This window comes from Scleropages formosus, chromosome 5 (assembly GCF_900964775.1).
Source record: "Scleropages formosus chromosome 5, fSclFor1.1, whole genome shotgun sequence".
Lineage (NCBI taxonomy): Eukaryota > Metazoa > Chordata > Actinopteri > Osteoglossiformes > Osteoglossidae > Scleropages > Scleropages formosus.
This window is the reverse complement of record NC_041810.1, coordinates 16,600,499-16,619,170: the sequence shown is the minus strand read 5'-3', so window position 1 is coordinate 16,619,170 and position 18,672 is coordinate 16,600,499. Positions and strand designations below refer to the sequence as shown.

Here is an 18,672-nt window from a genome sequence, read left to right as displayed (position 1 = left end):
TTGTAGGCAACAGAGTATCGGCTGCGGTTTGTACTTGCAAATGATTACATTCATGGAAGGGGCTTTTCCACCATGGTCAACTAACTACCTATGGTTTCCTGCTGAGCGCAACCACAGTATCACCACGGTGTCTGATGTTATTGGGTCACACATCATTTCTGGAGAATCTAGACCACTGAGCTACAGGTCTGAATCAGGATGTCTTGACCAAGTTTAGCTCTAAAGGTTGTTCGCACGGTCTAAAACTTCAATCATAGCACATTTATCTGTTTTAACTTCCACAATGCCCTTGGTCCTTTGACTCAGTCAGTGTTGGGATAAACTGGTTTAATTACTTTGTTTTACCTCAATAGCTCCTCTAATTATGCAGACAGATGTTAAACCTAATCACCTTTAGCCATCATTACCAAAGCTTGGATGTTGGGAAATGCCAAGGGTAATATTAAAAAAATATAGTAAAATGTAGAATTAGTTTATTAATTTATTGTATATTTTAAAATAAATAATTATTATGTTATTATTATAAATATATAATTGAAGTTGTATATAATTACTTTGTGCATTATGAGTTTTTAAATATTTTAAAATATTGGAATAGACAGTCCCTGTCCTTTGAAGTCATTATAAAATTGCCCGTATTTGCTACATGAATGGCGGTTTGCCGAAAGTGTTGTGGATTTAGTCTGGATTAGTCCTTTGCAAGCTGCTGGTTGGGGGATATTGCTCTTTATCAGTTTAATCAGCCTTGAAATGTTGGAAAAGATACGCCTGGCTAAAAAAGCTACACCACCATATTGCTGTCTAAATAAAGATGGTTTCTGGACACTAACATGCAGTGGAAAGACTGACGTCGAAGTTTGAGGTTGTTGTAGAACTTTTATATAGAAAATGCCAGATCTCTCAAATACCACAATATATTAAAGAAGATATATTTTACTTTCATTGATCTCAAGAACAATATTGATTCTCGTAAGAAAAGAAGCTGAAACTTCATTAAATGTGAATATATGATGAAAAATCCTTTAGGCAGTGTGGAAATTCATTTCTGGCCTTATTATTTCTTAACTTTTTTTAATTAATGTCTTATTTTTTACTTTACACCAAGGTATTTTTCAGACAAAATATAATCCTGCACTATATTATACTCTATGAAGTTTTCATAAACAAACTACACACACATATATAATTTTATATTTAATACTTCATCCAATCTTTCCTAGCTTTGAAAGTTTGAAAATTAAAACACATTTTTGATAACTCTGTGTTAATGAACAATAAGGTTATCTTTGTGGTGATATTGCCATATTAAAACCGATGAATGACGCCTGTTCACGGCACTCTTATTGTTGAGATATCTGTTGATCAGAGACAATTAAATGTTAGATCTCAATCACGCCATCGTGCTCAGGAGTGGGAGTTTTTGATCCGAAAGCAAAATTAATTTCCAATGGCACCTGTGTTCTCAGCAGCAGCTGTACACATCCGTGGTGATGTTAATTTTCATTGATCAGCAGGTCCTTATAATCCCTCATTAACAAGGAGTTTTCACTGTGAGTTAATTAGGAGTAGCCTATGATGCCAGCTACATTCATCACTTTCTAGGACGACTGGTGACCACTGACCTACTCTTTATCAATACTGTTCCAAAAGCAACACAGTGGAAAACAATCATGGATCTCAAAGTGTCGGGTGATTTCAATGTTAGCAGCAGGTGGCATAGTGGTTGGAGTTACCTTCTTGCACATGAAGGATCCAGGTTTGAATCTCACACTCTGCTGTACCCTTAATCAAAACACTTATGCTGAATTTCTACAGTAGAAAAAAATATTCTGCTTATAAATGAGAAAACCATTGTAAGTAGTTGAGCAGTGTCAACTGCTTAGGAGAAAATCATCAGCTAAATAAATGTAAATGTAGCAGGTTGTGGAGAACAGATCGGATACATTGAAATGATGTGGTGAGCTGTGGTCTTCACACATTCTTTAAAGATGGGGATTTTCCCCTAATCCAGCAGGTCAAGGGTCCTTTTCCGTAGATACCGCTATTGCCTGAAGCTCAGCGGTGCTATTTTTCTTCCGGGGCAGCGTTTAAGGGCAAAACTACCACAGTGACAGTGATTTAGCAGCTCGCCACTCCGTGAGACTGTGACAGAGTCACGCCGTTTCCGCTGGCGCTTTCGAGCAACACGCACATAAATCAGAACTGCCACATTAAACCCTGATTAGCCTGCACTGGCAAATCCACTTTTCCCATACAGGTGTTCATATGCAGTTTGCAAAGGCCCCCCATCTATCAGGTGCAGGTGGGCCTTACCAAGGTTAAATGTCACTGTTAATCATTACACATACTTCTGGAAGAATTCACTTATCCGGAAAAACGCTCATTGTTTCCAGTATCCAGGCTTTGCCTATGTTAGTACAATGCTGTGAAAAAGTATTTGCCTTGTTTTTTAACTTGTTCTGCAGCTTTTGGTAAACATCTATAGAAAATGTTCAGTTGCAGTCATGGCTGCTAAAGGTGGTGCAACCTGATTCTTTTTGTGAAGGGACACTTACATTTTATATAATTTGCATATATCTATGATTGCACATTTCATTATCTTCAACACCGAGTAAATGAAATAAAAACAATGATAGTGCCTTTTTTTTTTTTCTCCCAGGCCCATTTATGTACAATAGGCACACAAATTTGATTAAATTTAATGTTAAAAGCTGCAGGCAAAGAGAACATTGGAAAGGGTGCAAATGCATTTTTAAAGGACTATACATTTACATATGAACTAAAATGTAAAATTAAAGTTGTTAAGTATTGGCAGTTAAGTACTTAATTTGAGGGCAGATGAATATTGTCATTATTTAATCATTTAGCTCATGCTTTTCTACAAAGTTATACCTGCACTGTTTAATGACAATTATTTTGCCCATTTATACAGTTGGGTAAATTTTACTGGAGCTGTTCAGGATCAGTACCTTGCTGAAAGGTACTATAGTAGGTGTGGGTCCTTTAATTGCAATGTCTCAGTTTTACCATTTTGCCTCCTGTCGTCTTAATGATACAATAATTTTTAACTTATTACTTTTGCATCTCATCGACACATCAACATTGGTTTGGAGGACATTTTGAAACATAAGCTCATGAGTAGGCAATATTGCACAACTCATGTTGAGAAGTACAACTGAGCTTGAGATTTGTACCAACACTGCCGTTCTTGGAAAAAGATAATAAAATAATAAATAAAAATGTGCTGGTTGTCAGGGGTCAAAGTCGAGACCATGTTCCAAGGAATAAATTTGCACTGGCAGCCAAAATGAGAATGTTAGATGTTCTTTAATTACCACATGAAAAGGTTCAAAATGCGTAAGTGCAACCGATTCCTCGTTTGATGCCACCCCTGAAGTGTTATCTGTACTTAGCATTTTCGACTGACAGCAAAAGAAAATTAATTGCTTTCACCACACCTGATTACCGTGATGATATCCTAATTAATTTACAGATAAAAATATGCATATACTGGAGTTTTGGAAGATTTTTTTAAAAAAAAATGTTTGACGGCCAACTGTACCCCACTTCCATTAAATTTGTGCTGCAACACAAAATATGTGGTAACTCTCCAATGGCTTGCCCTAGGCTGCAAGAAGAACAGATGTTTGAAAATGGGTGACATTTGCAAGCCCTCCTGCAGATCTGACAGAAGAGACAGGATGCTTAGGATGGTGGTAAGCAGCATTACCATTTAGCATTACCATTTCAGAGAGTTTTTAGAAATGGCACCTATAATGTTATGCTGAGGTCACCAGTTGCCAGAACCTTCACTTTGAGTAGATGATGTGAATGCTGAAACAACATGAGGAGCATGAAACATCTGAACATCACCAAGCGAGGCCTGGCCTGAAGATTAACACAGAGAATTAAGATTTGAATCCCTGTGGGCTATGGTACTGGTACAGATGTGACATGAGCAGATGTGCCTGCTGCTTTCAGCCATAGGAGAATAAAAAAAAAGTTCCTGTGGCAGCACGGCAGGACGTCTCGAGAATCTCGTGGCCTCATTTTGCTCCTGGGTGCTCATGTCGTGGTGCATTCCGTGCAGATTCTCCTCCAGCCTAAGCCCCACCATCTCAATGTGCCAGACTGCAACAGAGGCTTCTTGTAAGATAAGGGATTTGCAATTACCTGTATCTACCAAGCTCACAAAATGCCACTACAATATGGGAAAAAAGAAGTATTTTTCAACAGATGTAAGTAATAATTCAAAACATAAAGTCGAAATTGACTGAGAAATTCTTAATATACCTTTGCTTTGTGCTATCACATCATATTATAATTTACAGTATATTTACTTGATCTAGGAATGAATAGATACAATTTTATTGACTGTGGTGTGGAGAATGTATATGTTTTTAGTGAGAGGTGAAAAAAGCCTGATAACTGAATAAAGAGCAACACCAATCTGTTGTTTGTATCTCACAGCAGAAGGGCAAGGTGGAGGTAAGACATGACAATACATGTCAACCCTGAGATAGTTGGAGGGGGTTATGTGGGCAGGGTAATAGGAGAGGAAAATTGGCCGCAACAGCCAGGCATTGCAGAAAGATAAATGTGCTCAAGGAAGCTGTTTGGCAAGAGGTCGAGTGATGTATCAAAAGTGTCGACCATTTGAAGGAAAAAGGGGCAGATGGATGTACCTGTTTTGGAGCTGATTAACCCAGGAGGTTAAATGTTCAGTCATTTTTAGACCTTCTGAGCACCCTGCTCAGCACCACATGTATATATTCCTTACATATAGAAATAACAATAGAAAAAAACTTGGCTGAATGCCAGCTATGAAGTGAAATAACATCCAGGTACAAAAATAATGGATGCCAGTCACAGGGAATTCTTTTTATTTAGAAGGCCTGGAATACGTATTTTCACCTGGCATCATCTACAGCACAAGATTTTTTGGAGCACAATAAATAAAGAAAATTAAAAGTAACTAACGAACTAACTAACTAAATAAATAAATAAATAAATAAAAAATAAAACTTCCATACATAGATGGCTTGAAAACACTGAAAGGTCAATTGTTAATAAACTACCCTTCGCTAATTTTGTTTTTTTCTTCTTTTTCACTTTAAATACTCACACTTCTGTTCTAACTGGGTTTTATGAAGCTTTGAGAAAAAAGTCTCAAATAAACAAATGTCAACTGTAAATACTTATATGTTTACTTCATCGATAATTTAATATTTATATTTTCATCCAAGGCGTATATCTAACATCATACGGTGATATATGAAGTTAGACAGACCAGAATTCCTGGTTGTTCAAAATTTTCCATGAATGGATCCCAATACTTTGATGGTAAACTTTATATTTAGACAGGAGAAAAGTCAGCAATGGGGATAACATAGAAAATAATGGTTTTATTTTTCTGCAGCCAACTTTGCAGAAAAAATTGCCATGAAGAGCACATCATAACACTATGTTTCTTCGAACACTTAGAGCACCTTGTGAAGTTTAAGTTTCATGAAGATATCGCCACATGTTTCCGCACCTCATTAGGCTAGCTTTTTACAATAATTCATCCGCTTACTCATGAAAGAAATCTGTTGCTCAGTACTTTCCGTGGTTTAATATAAACTGGCAATTCCAACTAACAGTGTGGATTCAAAACACTTGAAACATAGAATATGGATCACATTGTGTCAATATGGTCATTCACACACAGATTACAGCACTGATTAATTTACAAAACAAGTTAATAAATTAAAAAAAAAAAAAATTGTAGGTAATCGGTAGCCATTGTGCAGGACTGGACAGTGTAAATGCACAGTCTTAATAAATAAGGGCTCCCCACTGGCTCACGTGAACTATGAAAAGCGTTTCCTTGTACAGGCGATCCAGAAATAAGCTGTAATTCAATTATTTATGCCGTTTACCCCTCACATTTCCTGTCCTAGATAAACGTCTTAAGCCATCAGCGTAAAGAAATTTTTACTGCTTTTTCTTTTGGCTCATGCAACCGTAACGATATGTTATCATGGTGCAATCTTCAGAAACACACGTGCATGTCGCCTATTGGGGTCTCACTGCCTGAGCAACTGCCGTGTGAAATCCAACCTGGAGGTCCAACATTTTCTAGTGTTTGGGATCTGTTTTGATGAAGGGTTGTGCTCCCAGTGGCAGGAGATGCAGGCCTTTTCTTTTTGCAATTTCACTGAATAACCCTCTGATTGTCATGAAAGTTCAAAAGTGCCAGTGGGATGTTGAGGGGGGCAATAATAGTGACCTTCCTACAGGTCAGGATACAGGGCAAACTGTCCAGATCGCTTCTATGAAGTGTACAACTAGCACAGAGATTCTGGAGGGGAAGGGAGAGGATAAAGAGGAGGAGGAGGAGGAAGAGAAGGGAGGTCTACAGGCCGTACTTCTGAAGCAGTTCGGACTGCCACTGGCGCTTTCGCTCCGGAAATGCATGCGGGATTTTGATCTTCTGGAAGTCCTCAATGCAGCGTTGCATCTCCTCCTCAACGCTCAATTTCTCCGTCAGCTTCCGCCGGCTAAGGCCGCCGCTGCCCTCACGAGGCCCCCCGCCGCAGCAGCCGCCACCCCCCATCAGAGACTGGAAGAGCTCGCTGTTACGTCGCTTGTCGGGGAGCTGCATCCACTGCACGGTGGCCTTCTTGGAGGGCCGGCCCAGGGTGAGAGTGCTGGGCTGTCGGGAGGCAGGCTGTAGGCCGCCTGTGGAAGCCAGCACCCCTCCTCCATCCGTAGGGCCATCCTGGGGCGAGGTGGCCTCCGAGTGCGTCTCCGAGCTTGAGGTGGACAGCTCATTCAGGGACGTGCCACTCTCGCTCCCCTTGTCTGGCAGCTTTTCCTGCTTGTGCTCCTCACACTCCTGCTTGGGGGATACCATCCTGGTAGCTGGTCCTGGGGAGGGATGCCAAAATGGAGATAGTCTGAGGTCAGAAAGTGAATGAAAACAACTCACTGAGGATTGAGTCTGACTCAAGTTGTAGATTTTCTATAAAAATCTCCTCATTCATAATTGGAATCACCTGATGATGAACAGGGCCATTAAAACTTTTTACTTCTGTCACTTATAAATTTATGAACCCATTAAAATCATTTTTTTTCCTAAAAATCAGTAAATGAAATCATTCTCCTGAAATGCTAGCGTTTAAAAATCACCTTTTTCCTGAAATATTTTGAAGAAAGTAGTTATTAATATTCTTCAAATTTTTTGTAAATTATCTACTCTGGTCTATTTAATTTGTGTGTTTAATCTGGTTGTGTGTCAGAAACTGTGCACACGTAATTAAACTATTCATCTTGACTTTATTGATAAAAGGCGAAGGTGAACCAATTAGTGCTTAATGACGGTGTCAAGAAAAAGAAATTAGAGAAATAAATAATGAATAACATAATTTTTAAGAAATAACACCATCTTTAAATCCAATTATCACGACAGAACAATAAATTAGCAAAGAGAAATGAATTCACAGAAAAGAAGACCTCAGAGGTTCCACTTGGGATGGAATTTATGGGTACTTTGTCTTTGTCGGTTCTGATGGGCTTTAGGAACAAATCCAAACACGCACGGCACCAAGCGCTGACTTGAAGCAGTTATTTACTCATTTCAAATCTCAGGTTCTATTTCAGGCTCTATTCCCAAGTGAATATACAGGGAAAGTGAACAAGCAAGTCATAACTATTCTCATCAGAGTCATAATGGAGGTGCATTGTTCCCAAGAGCGCTAAAAATAAACTCTCAGGAACAATGAGAAGGTTTCCATTTTGGAACAGGAGGCAAATTTCACCGACTGGTGGCTTGTGACAACTGTCTCCACAAATTCTCAGAGCGTTCATAATCAAAAATGGTGTCTTGTCAGTCCTCCTATTAAATAACATTGTCAGATCTGAGACTGTCTGGGACTCTGATCATGCAAAACGGAGCCCCTGGCTCATATCACACTGTTGAGCTTCTCACAATAAATGAACACGATGAACAGAGTCAACATTATAAGATGCAGGACACCAGTGATCAGAAAGTGCCCCTTCAGACCCTCGGCTGTACGTTTTATTTGCAATCTCAATTTCTGGAAAATAACTCATGTCTCTCCCAAAGCAATTTTTCAGCAAAAGGAAAACACTGCACTCAGTTTTGAATGAGGAGAGAAAAAAAAAAAAGAAAATTGCAAATCAGTATCCGTGTGCAGCTACACTGAAATCCGAATGAAAGTAAATAATTGTGCTTTATAATGTATTCTGTGAACAGACACTCTTTTACGAGGCAATTACGCAGTTTGCAGTTTGCACAAGACCATGTTTTTTCGAGAGGATGTTTGCCGAGACGGTTCAGGTGAGGCAGCCTGTTTGCAGTGTGGAAAAGAAATGCCACATGCAGAAGCATGATTTGTTCCCTAATCACCGTGCTATTTGAGGAATGCCAAAAGATTTCTGCATGTTGTCCTGGATACTTGTGCAAATGTCCAACAGTAGGCCACATTTCCTGAGCTGACATGCTGGAGCGTTTACTTTGTCAACAAGGAAACCAACAGCACCAGGAGGAGAAGCAGTTGGTCTGAATGTGGGATGAGGTTCTGTGAAATTCTCGAGAGAGAGTGAGGATGGAATTTGGACCCAAAACCTTGTTCAGATGGAGAGACAGTCAAGATGGTAACGGGATCCATCACCTTGTTAAGATAGAAAGACTCTCAAAATGGTGTTGGGATCCAAAACCTTTTTAGGCTGAGAAATAGACAGACTGCTAGAGCGATCACCTTGTTTAAATGGACAATCAAGTTAGTATTATGATCCAAAACATTGTTTAAGTAGAGTCAGTCATGATGGTGTTGGCATCCAACACTTTGTTTGGGTAGACAGACAGATTGGCTCATACATCATTTATACTTACATTTATTCATTCAGCAGACACTTTTCTCCAAAGCGATGTACATCTCATGGAAAATAGAATTTGTGCATCACATTAGGAGGAAGAGAGAGATAGTCACAAACGTGTGTTTCTTACGTAAAGTTAGTTTGTTTCTTTCCACCATATGCACCAATGTTCATCACATGAGTAGCTGCGTAAAACTGAGAATAGACGATTCCTGATCAACATCTGACATTTTTTTTTAAGATACACAAACATTCACGTACAGTACAGGAGTAGTGGTTTTGTAAAGGCTCATCTGGGTATATTCATAAAATTATGGTGCATGAACATTTACACCTTACATGAAGTTAAGGAATAAGAGACATCAGAGTAGAAGCAGTGAATAATTGAGCTCACTTGCTGGAAACTAGTGTATTTGTTTGTTTGTTTGATTATTTTTTGGATTATTTTTACATTGTGGTGGCACAGCGGGTTTCGCCAGGTCCTGCTCTCTGGTGGGTCTGGGGTTCAAGTCCTGCTTGGGGTGCCTTGTGACGGACTGTCCCCTCCCCCTCCAACCTTGTACCCTGTGTTGCTGGTTTAGACCCCGGCTTGCCACGAACCCACTTGGGACAAGCGGTTTGTGTGTGTGTGTGTGTGTGTGTGTGTATTTTTCCATTTTTGCTCAAGAAATGAAGTGTCATGTCTTCCCAGCTCTTCTGCAGCACTTCCCAGAGATGCAGGACACTTGTGTGTTGCTTTGCTTTCACTCTTCTGTCCAGTTAAACTCATGCAGTTATCGAACACTTCGTCCAGGTTTACTTACACTTTTTAAAATGTACTGTATGCAGCAGTACAAAGCAGTTCTGTGAACACATCTCTTGCTTAAAAAATCCTGCAGCACATAGATGGACATTTTGGGGGAGGAGGGGGGGTATGGCAATAAGAGTGAAATGAAAGAGAACATGTACAAAGGCCTTCATGCACTGCCATTCTTATCGCCAGTAGCCATTGTCATAATGGCCATAACGCATTCACATGAAAGGAGACACTTTCAGAAGCTGTACACTTTCCAGCAATCTGGCTGACTGAAAAGATGATGGTGTGATCAAGAATGGATTGTGAGCTTGCAAGATTTTTTCCTCTTCCGAACACCTACCTTAGCGAGCACAACAAATGGACGTGATTTAAAAAGAAAGAAAAGTACACTTAAACAAGTAACTGTACACAGAACTGACAAAGACACACAGCCTATTCACTCTGAAAGCCATGAGTCGAAACACTTAGCTTGCACGTATTTAAATTACCCTGGTAAAGGAAACAAAAGAGAATGCTGAAAACCAATTATAGGATTCATAGTTAAAAAATATGTAACAGTATTAAACAGAACACGTTGACATTTAAATTAAAAAAATACAAATAGTACTGGAAAGAGTTTGCCTTAGAAAAAGTAAAAGGACACAAAAACACTTCTTAATGAAAATAATGAATATGCAAATGTGAGATAATAGCAGATATGGTCTGCTTGTCTCAGTGGAACCACAGAATGAGATAAACTGCAAGAAGAGAACAAAAAGTCTATTGGAGCTTCCTGAACACCAGTAACAGTCAAACGCTGGCTTAACTTATATGTAAAATGTAAAATAATTGCTCTTATTACACGTAAATATAGCCTATAAACGTGAAACTTACAGTTAATCCTTTTTGAACACAAGTTGAAAGTCATAAACCTGTACAAAATGTTTAATCACTACAAACTTAAGAAAACAGCCTGTGCATTGCCATTATCTGTGCCATCTGGAAAAAAATAGAACATAAAAATAAATGTGAAATGTTATTAGTGCTGTTGAGCTCTGGTTCCATTCTTTCAATCGCCTGGAGGTTTATCCTTCACTTGTCCATGTGCAAAGGCCCATAAACATCACCTTGTCATGCAGACTGAAGAGTTGTCAAAAGGGAAATCGCACCTTTTCTCACATCACCCCCCCCAAAAGAGCAATATACACAGCAGGTTGTCTGAAGGCTAAATCGCATATTATTCATGTTACATATTATTCACTCTTACATGGCAACGTACAGCACATGGCCAAGGTGGAACAGATATATTTAGTGCATCCGAATCTACAACACATTTTGACGCATTCATCTAATGTCATTCCCTTGAGTTAGAGTTAGTTAGGGTAGTAGTTAGTGATAGCCTTGTAGCCATTCGGCGAGGGGAAGTTTAGAGTTGGACCGAGTCTTCCTGTATCATAACAGGCAAAGTGGTTAATTATTTTTGGGTGTTGGGTTTGGGGGGTTGCTACAGAATGTGTGAGGTCTGGAAGGCCGGTGCTAAGCACTCAGCTTAGTGGGAATCTGGCAGGGATGTAGCAGCTGATGCTGCCAGTTTCCTAACATCTGACATGGTTTAGATAAATAAATAAATAAATAAATAAATAAATACTATGGAAATAATGAGTCTCAAGCACGAATTCGGGTCATGGCAATTGTCAGGTACGTATATGTAAACACAATTCTTTCTTGGACCATGTCTTCGAGATAATGCAGAGTAAATTGGAACAGTAATTTTTTTTTTCAGGGACGCCCGTGACGACGCAATAAAACTGCATGTCTGTGTGAGTATATTGGAGAGGAGCAGCGAGCGATGTCTCTCCAGGCTGCAGTGATGGCAGTTTGCAGAATAAACCTTGCAATAACGTGCCCGATCCCAGCAGATTGCTTTCATTAAGGCCTGCTCCCTTCAAAGAGCCTCGTGAGATGCAAGGTGGAGCAAAGGAAAGGTTGGTGCAGGAGGGACAGTAGTGTGTGGCCTATCTCCCTCATTTGGAGTCAAGGCTGCAGTTCTTGTCTGTCCCAAGCAGTCCAATGTTTGGAGATTAGGCCTAACTGCAAGATGCACCCAGGAGCATGGCGGTGTAGAGTACCGCCCTGTAGCTTTAATTATAAAGACATTGGTGGGATTGTGTCTGTGCAGATGCTTGGTCACTCATTCCTTTGATTCTATTTCAAATTTATTTTCATTGATTCAGTCATTCATTCACTCATTCATTCATTCATCATGAAGAACTGCTTGTCCAATGTATGGTCATTGTATTTCAGAGCCTAACGTAGAAGTGTAGGACATGACGCGGGGCACCAGTCCTTCACAAGTCAATCACCCATATCACTCATTCACACAGACACATACACACACTAAGGGCAACTCAGAATCAGAGACTGACCCGAAAAACATGTCTTTGAGCTCTGGGAGGAAACCAGAGCACCTGGAGGAAACCCACACAAACATGGGGAGAACATGCAAACTCTATACAGCCGAAGCCAGATTCCCACATTGAAACCCATAGCCCAGGAGCTGGGAGGCACCAGCACCATGTTCTGCGTCACTACGCCTTCCTCCAAGGTTAGTATAACCTTTAAATAGGCAGCATATGTGTTATGCGTGGGACATGTACTGCTGAAATTCAGACTGACATCTGCAAGGATGGATGGAGACTGGACAGAATACTGGATGTGGGAATTTTGGACCAACTCAACATAAAAATTGACCTTCACCTTCATTTGCACCACGTACCGCAACACTAATTAGTATGTTTGAGAAATGGAGTAGCTCCCATGGGGGAACAGTGCTTAAATCCTCCCCAGGCAACATCAATGACTTCTGAGCAGGCAGGATAACAAGTCAAGCGGTAGGTTGTTGTTGGCGATAAAATGGTGTTACGGCGATAAAAATGTACCTACGGTGAATTCGATTTCATGAGCCCTGCCTTTCAGTGCCTCATAAATCACGGAAAAAATAGAAAAGAAAAACATCAATCTAAGAAAGTTGGCTATGGAACATCTGAGTGTACGGGGGGCATATTGCGTGAACTAGGGCTGCTTGGGAAATAAAGTGACAACAGTGTCAGACTCATTAACATCACATTCGCATTGATCTATTGGCCTTTAGCTTAACTCACCCGGCATTTAGCCCAGATGGGGAGAGCAGCCCAGTGGGAAGGTGAGAGAAGACCCTTAATGAAATGATCTATCGTCTTTCTGTCTAGGAAATCATCCCACAAGCACTTTCCTACACCTTGTACGTAAAAAGATAAAAAAAAAAAAAGAACGACATCATTATCATACTAAAATTCACATGCTTAGAATAAATACTTTTGGTCAGAACAGGTTTCTAACTTTGTAAGTTTGTATTAGGTTTTGAATAAAGAATTAAATTAAGGCTCTGGATCTGGTGAGGATGGTGGATTAGAGGGTGAAATCATTAACGGTACTTTGACCTGGATGGCAGAGATCTTCTCATAGGTCAAGGGCATGTGAAGCTGTGATTGTTCCACAGCCAGCTGAAAGAGCTCCAACTCTGCAGACTAAAAAACTACACTAAAATGAGAGACTGTTAACATTAGAAGAGACTCCACAGCCAGGTTCATTTACTAGTGTAAAATACCCTGTGCGTTGCATTGTGTGTTGTGAGCTGCTCCTGCTGCTTCTCAGAGTGGTGAGTGAAGGTGAGTCATTGAGGGTCCTGATAAGTGAGAGAATATTGCTTATTTCTCAGTTCATTTGTATTCTCTGAATAATTGAGTACCCTAGGCGAGACAGACATTATTCAGGGCTGGGCTCTGCTTTCTATTTTTGTTTTCTTTTTCCTACACGCCCCTTACTTGTATTATATTGACTCCATCAACTGAGAAGAGTAAATTTCTACAGCGCCGCCTTCATGCACTCTAGAGAGCTGAATAAATACTCAGGGATATAACTGATTCCCAAATTGTTCAAAAGAGGCTTTTATAATATTCATGAGGCTGGGAATTGTAGCCCTTTATTAGTTGCTGGCCGTGGGAGTGTCGCATGGGGCAGCTGCTGGCGTGGTGAATAGAGCTGTTACCTTACAATTGAAAGACCGGGGCTCAAACCTCTGCTCCTGCTGTAGTACCCTTGACTGATGTACTTACCATCCAGCTATATAAATGGATGAGTTATTGTCAGTTGCTTTGGATGATAATAATAGGATAAATACATACCAAATAAAACTGTTTTATAGCTTGTATTTTTAAAAAGAAGGATTTTTTTGTGTGTTTTCCTGTAACTATTTTTCCCATGAGATGGAAAACTAACAGGAAAGTCGCCTGAATGAAAGTCATGTCAACTAGACCATTGCTCCACCCAATGCCGGCAGCCTAGGGCAAACGGTTTGCGTGATATCCGAGAGGAGGCAGGGGAGCGAAGGCAAGCAGGCTCATGTGGCATAGGGCACAAAAAGCCATCAGGCAGCTCGGTCGCTGCCCAGTATGTCACCCTGAGTCATCGTAAACTGTGCCAAGGAACAAGACAGGAAGTAACATTTGTGAGGCAATGCTTCGCAGCAGTTTTACACACACTTTCCTAGGTGCCCTGGAAAGACTTAACCCATTTACCCAGCCACATATGCAGGAATCATCTACCAACTGGGTTTCATAAACCATTTATGAAATGCTAATTAAAACCAATTCGATCCGAGAGCGATAAAGCGTGTGATGATGTTATTTCGCAACGGAGAGAGACAACCAATTTGGCAATATTCTGCCGGATCTAAGAAATAAATTTCCCTAAGACCACGGCCAGCATTATGAAGAAGCGTTTGAAAGGTTTAAAATGACAGGGTGAGGTTTGATGCAGTGAGTCAATTACGAGCATCACGATGTGTTGATTCACACATCTGCTCATACATTAAGAAAGACACACGCTGTTAAACGAAATCCCTTTTCACTCTTCTGTCTTCAAATAAAACAACCTCTGGTATTCATTAACTGCAGATATACACTTTTTATTCAAAGAGCATTCATTGCAATGCAAACTAAATATGTCCTTCCTCTTGAGGCTGAGGAGTGTTCCACTTCCAGAAAGTTTCATCAGCAGATTTTTGTAGTGCAGCTGTCCATTTGCCATAGTTGTAAGGAGCCTTGTAAAAAAGGCAATTACAGGAGCTTTCTAATGCTTTTGTCCTGGATGTGAAAAATTGGGACATTATGCCGGCCCAGAAGAATGACCCTGGAGTCAACGTGAAACACGACCCTCTCACAACTGTATCTTTTGCTGTTCCGTTGCCGGAAGTCAGAGGTGAGCCTACAGTCACTTTCTTCAGGTTTTCCAGTCATTCAGTAATTAATGATAGTAGCTGTTAAGAGGGGGGGCATGGTGGTGTGGCGGGTTCAGCCAGTACCCGCCATGTGACGGGTCTGGGGTTCAAGCCCTGCTTGGGGTACCTTGTGTCAGACTGGCCCCCTGCCTTGGGTGTGTCCCCTTCAGCCTTACACCCTGTTTTGCCAGGTTAGGCTCCAGAGCGTGACCCCACTTCAGGCAACCGGTTGTTGCTGATGGATGGACCCATTAATATATTACCTACTGTTTCACCTATCAATAAAAGGTTAACATATTTATAAAATGTCTGACATCACTGTATCACCACAAAAAGCTCCCATCTTTATTTTAGGACTCTCTATGATGGTTGAAATAGGATGTAGCTACACACATTCTATGCTGTTGCTGTTAAGTCGAACATTTCTTGATTAAATATGCATACCTTTTATTTTGAATTGCCTCTGCACGTTTTTGCATGTACGGTGCTGAATTTGGTCACAATGGACATATACTGTAACTTACTCCATATAAGTTAATCAGTCGAAGCAATAAAATATGAAAGTGTGAAACTCTTCTGCTGGTATATTAAATCGGCCTGTTCCAGTATTCACAGTACTTTAAAGGGTTAATGTGAATGTTAAGGTGCCCCTAAAGTGTTTAAAGCTTATTTAAACATTGTACTGGATGCAACCAATTCTCAGATACTTTCCTTCACTAACCTTAATGTTTCTGCAAAATTATGCTTAATATTAATAATATACAATAAAGGAGCTCATAAGTTTGGTAAATACTAAATGCGTCCCACAGGAAAAGGTAATTTTACGTGGTATTTGAAAAATGTCTCATTTCTTTTCTGTAAACTTGTCATCATAAGGTGAGGGTCAATATTTCTCCTTGAAAGGAATGAATGCCTTTGCCTTAAGACCTAGTTTCGAATGTGCATAACTTTGAGTCCGTGATTCATGGACTGAAGCGGAATACGATTATAGACTCTATACAGCGTATCCGAATTGTCCTTAAAAGGTACCAACTGAAGGTCTGTGAAAGATTACTGCATCACCACTTGATTTATTTTAAAGTTTCTGTCCCAGCATTTCACTTTGTGCCCAGTGCAGCAGAGAAGTCTTTTATGAACAGTATTCTTGTTCTGTGCTTAAAAATGTAACCCTTTGTGTTCAGATCTTTGCAAGACTATATAACATTATCCCTAACTAAACGTAAAATATCATAAATATGGTAAACATGAAATATCATAAAGTCACAACAGTCAAGTTCTATGTAGTTTTAATACATGTATTTTTTAATGTAGTGACCTGACCTACCCTTTTTAAATCATTCAAGTCTGGCGTTTTTTTTTTTTTTATCTTGACATAAAGAGAAAACCACTTAATAAAAATAAAGAAAAATTTATAGTCCAGCATATTGCAGTTGCCTCTTCAGAGCCCCCCACTAAACAGGTGGGAGCAGATGGCCCCTGAACATGTGGCCCTTTCATTTCCATGCAATGGTCTGTACACTTCCAGGCAGCCAGTCTAATGATTTTATTCAAAGCTTCTGGAACATTCCAACTCTTGTAGATTACAGGCCCATAGAGAGGAAGTTCTGGCTCTTTGTAAAGCCTCATCATGGTCTTTACTGAACATTATGATCAAGGAATTATGTTACCAGTCCCTTTCTGTTCATCACTCCAATCAGTGACCAATTGTTTTATCTCATAATGATAGTGTTCGTTTTATTTCTTTTTATTGTTCAAAATGGATTAATTCAGTTTTGGGAATAAAATAAAATAAAATAGTTATTCCATCCTCAATGAGGGGTGGTATTCAGGATTTACTTCCTATATTTATTTACATGTTCAATTACGTTACAAAACTAATTGTAAAAATTTGTAAATATCTAGTCACAAAGCACAGCAATTAAAATGTATTATATGCGCAAAGAAAAATGCTCTGCAATTATGATTTGTATTGTCCAGAGTATATTACATGCCTTTCATTTAGTTGCCTGCTTTGACCAAACCTCACATTCAGTTGTTGCCTTTAATAAATTGGAGTAATAGCCCCGATAACTGCTCCAATTGTCCTAGAATAGGGTTATAATTAATCTGGTTTTCTCTTTGTTTTTCTTCGTCAGTGCTCTAAAACTGCAGTCCAGCAATTTAAATCCAACTGTCAGAGAGTAATCTGGATTACAATAATAACTATTTAAAAGACCATCTTGAACAATAAACCACTGTTTCTATGCCCTTTTCTCTTCTTCATCTTTTCCACCAGATCAACCAAAATAAACTCTGTGGTCAACTATGGGTGGAAAGCGACTTTGCTTTATAACCACCAATAATAATTTCTTAAAAAAGGGAGAAAAATAATGATAATATTTTAACACCACCTTTCAGGTGTCTGTTTTTTACTTTAATTGGAATGCTGTTCTGTATTAATGACATGTTATGGTGGTGAGAAAGCATTAAAAATGTCAAAGGAAAATACAAGTCGTAATCCAATCAAAACATAATGCCACACTGAAGAAAAGTAGTAACAGAGGTGCATTTTGAAAAACCTTATTAAAAATGGTAAAAGTTCCATAAAACAGTGAACTCTTAAGATATGTAGAATACATCAACCACCCATCTTCTGAACCTCCGTAATGATTAAGGTTTATGTTCAGAACAACAATGCAGAAGGCTATTTACTCAACAGCACTAAAAGGTTGGGCATATTCAATATCATTTTTATTACATACCCAGAAATTACATCCATGGGGACCCATATAAGTTACAGCATAAAAACTGTTTACCTATAAACCCCACTTATTGGTGTATGATGTGCACACCCACACATGAATCAGTGATGGGGTCATGATAACAAATAGTAACAAATAGGTAGGGATGTTGAAAAGAGCAGAAGATGTCACATATGGGATACTGTATGTGGAGTACTTTGCAGCACATATATTGACTATGAAGTAACCCACATGTAGCACATTTGTACCATTGTGCAGTCTTTCTTTCAATTTGAATGTTGTTAACCCTATAGCGAATGGAACTTTAATTTAAAAATACCATGAGGCAAAACACTGAAAACAATTGGTCTAAAATTCATAACAGCAAAGATTGCCCTCAAACGTAGCCAAAACTTCTTGTCACTTTAAATCATACCGTTCACTGCTAATCAGTCTCTTACCTTTATGCAACATGTTGTTGGCTCATAAATGCTGTGTTTTAGAAACAAATGTTATTTATGCCATTTAAATGAACATTACATTTCTTTCTCCTGTAATTTTTTTTTTTTTTTTTGTATGTGGAAGATGTTGGGAATAAAAATTATACAAATAAAGGGCCTAAAATCCAAATAGACTACAGAAACTCCACTTAAATATGGTGGAGTATAAAATGTTAAGCTTTGGGATTCAATGAGTGATGAGCATTTGCACAGAAATTATCATTTGGATTTGAACTAGTGATTCCACTTGGACAAATGTCAGTATTCTGTAAGCTTTGAATAATTTAGTGATTTCGCTTAGAGGCATGGCTTTTCCAAAGTACAACTATAAAGGACCTGCAATCCTTTGCTTAATCATGCAAATGTCGTAAAAGCATACTAGAATAATTTGTACCATCATTTCATTTAACTCACTGTAAAAAATGAGGCAAAACTTATATTATTTGTTCATATTTTTTCTATCTCACTTATGAAGAG

General features: G+C 39.2%; 1 protein-coding gene across 1 annotated transcript in view; it reads right to left on the bottom strand.

The window, feature by feature from the left end:
- Positions 1-5,370: 5,370 nt before the first annotated feature.
- Positions 5,371-18,672, bottom strand: part of LOC108938801 (BTB/POZ domain-containing protein KCTD8-like) — a 32,884-nt gene continuing 19,582 nt past the window's right edge. Inside the window, exon 2 of the mRNA XM_018759724.2 lies at positions 5,371-6,912. Coding sequence (XP_018615240.1) covers positions 6,398-6,912 — 515 coding nt within the window. The 3' untranslated portion in view covers positions 5,371-6,397. The remainder of the gene's footprint in view (positions 6,913-18,672) is intronic.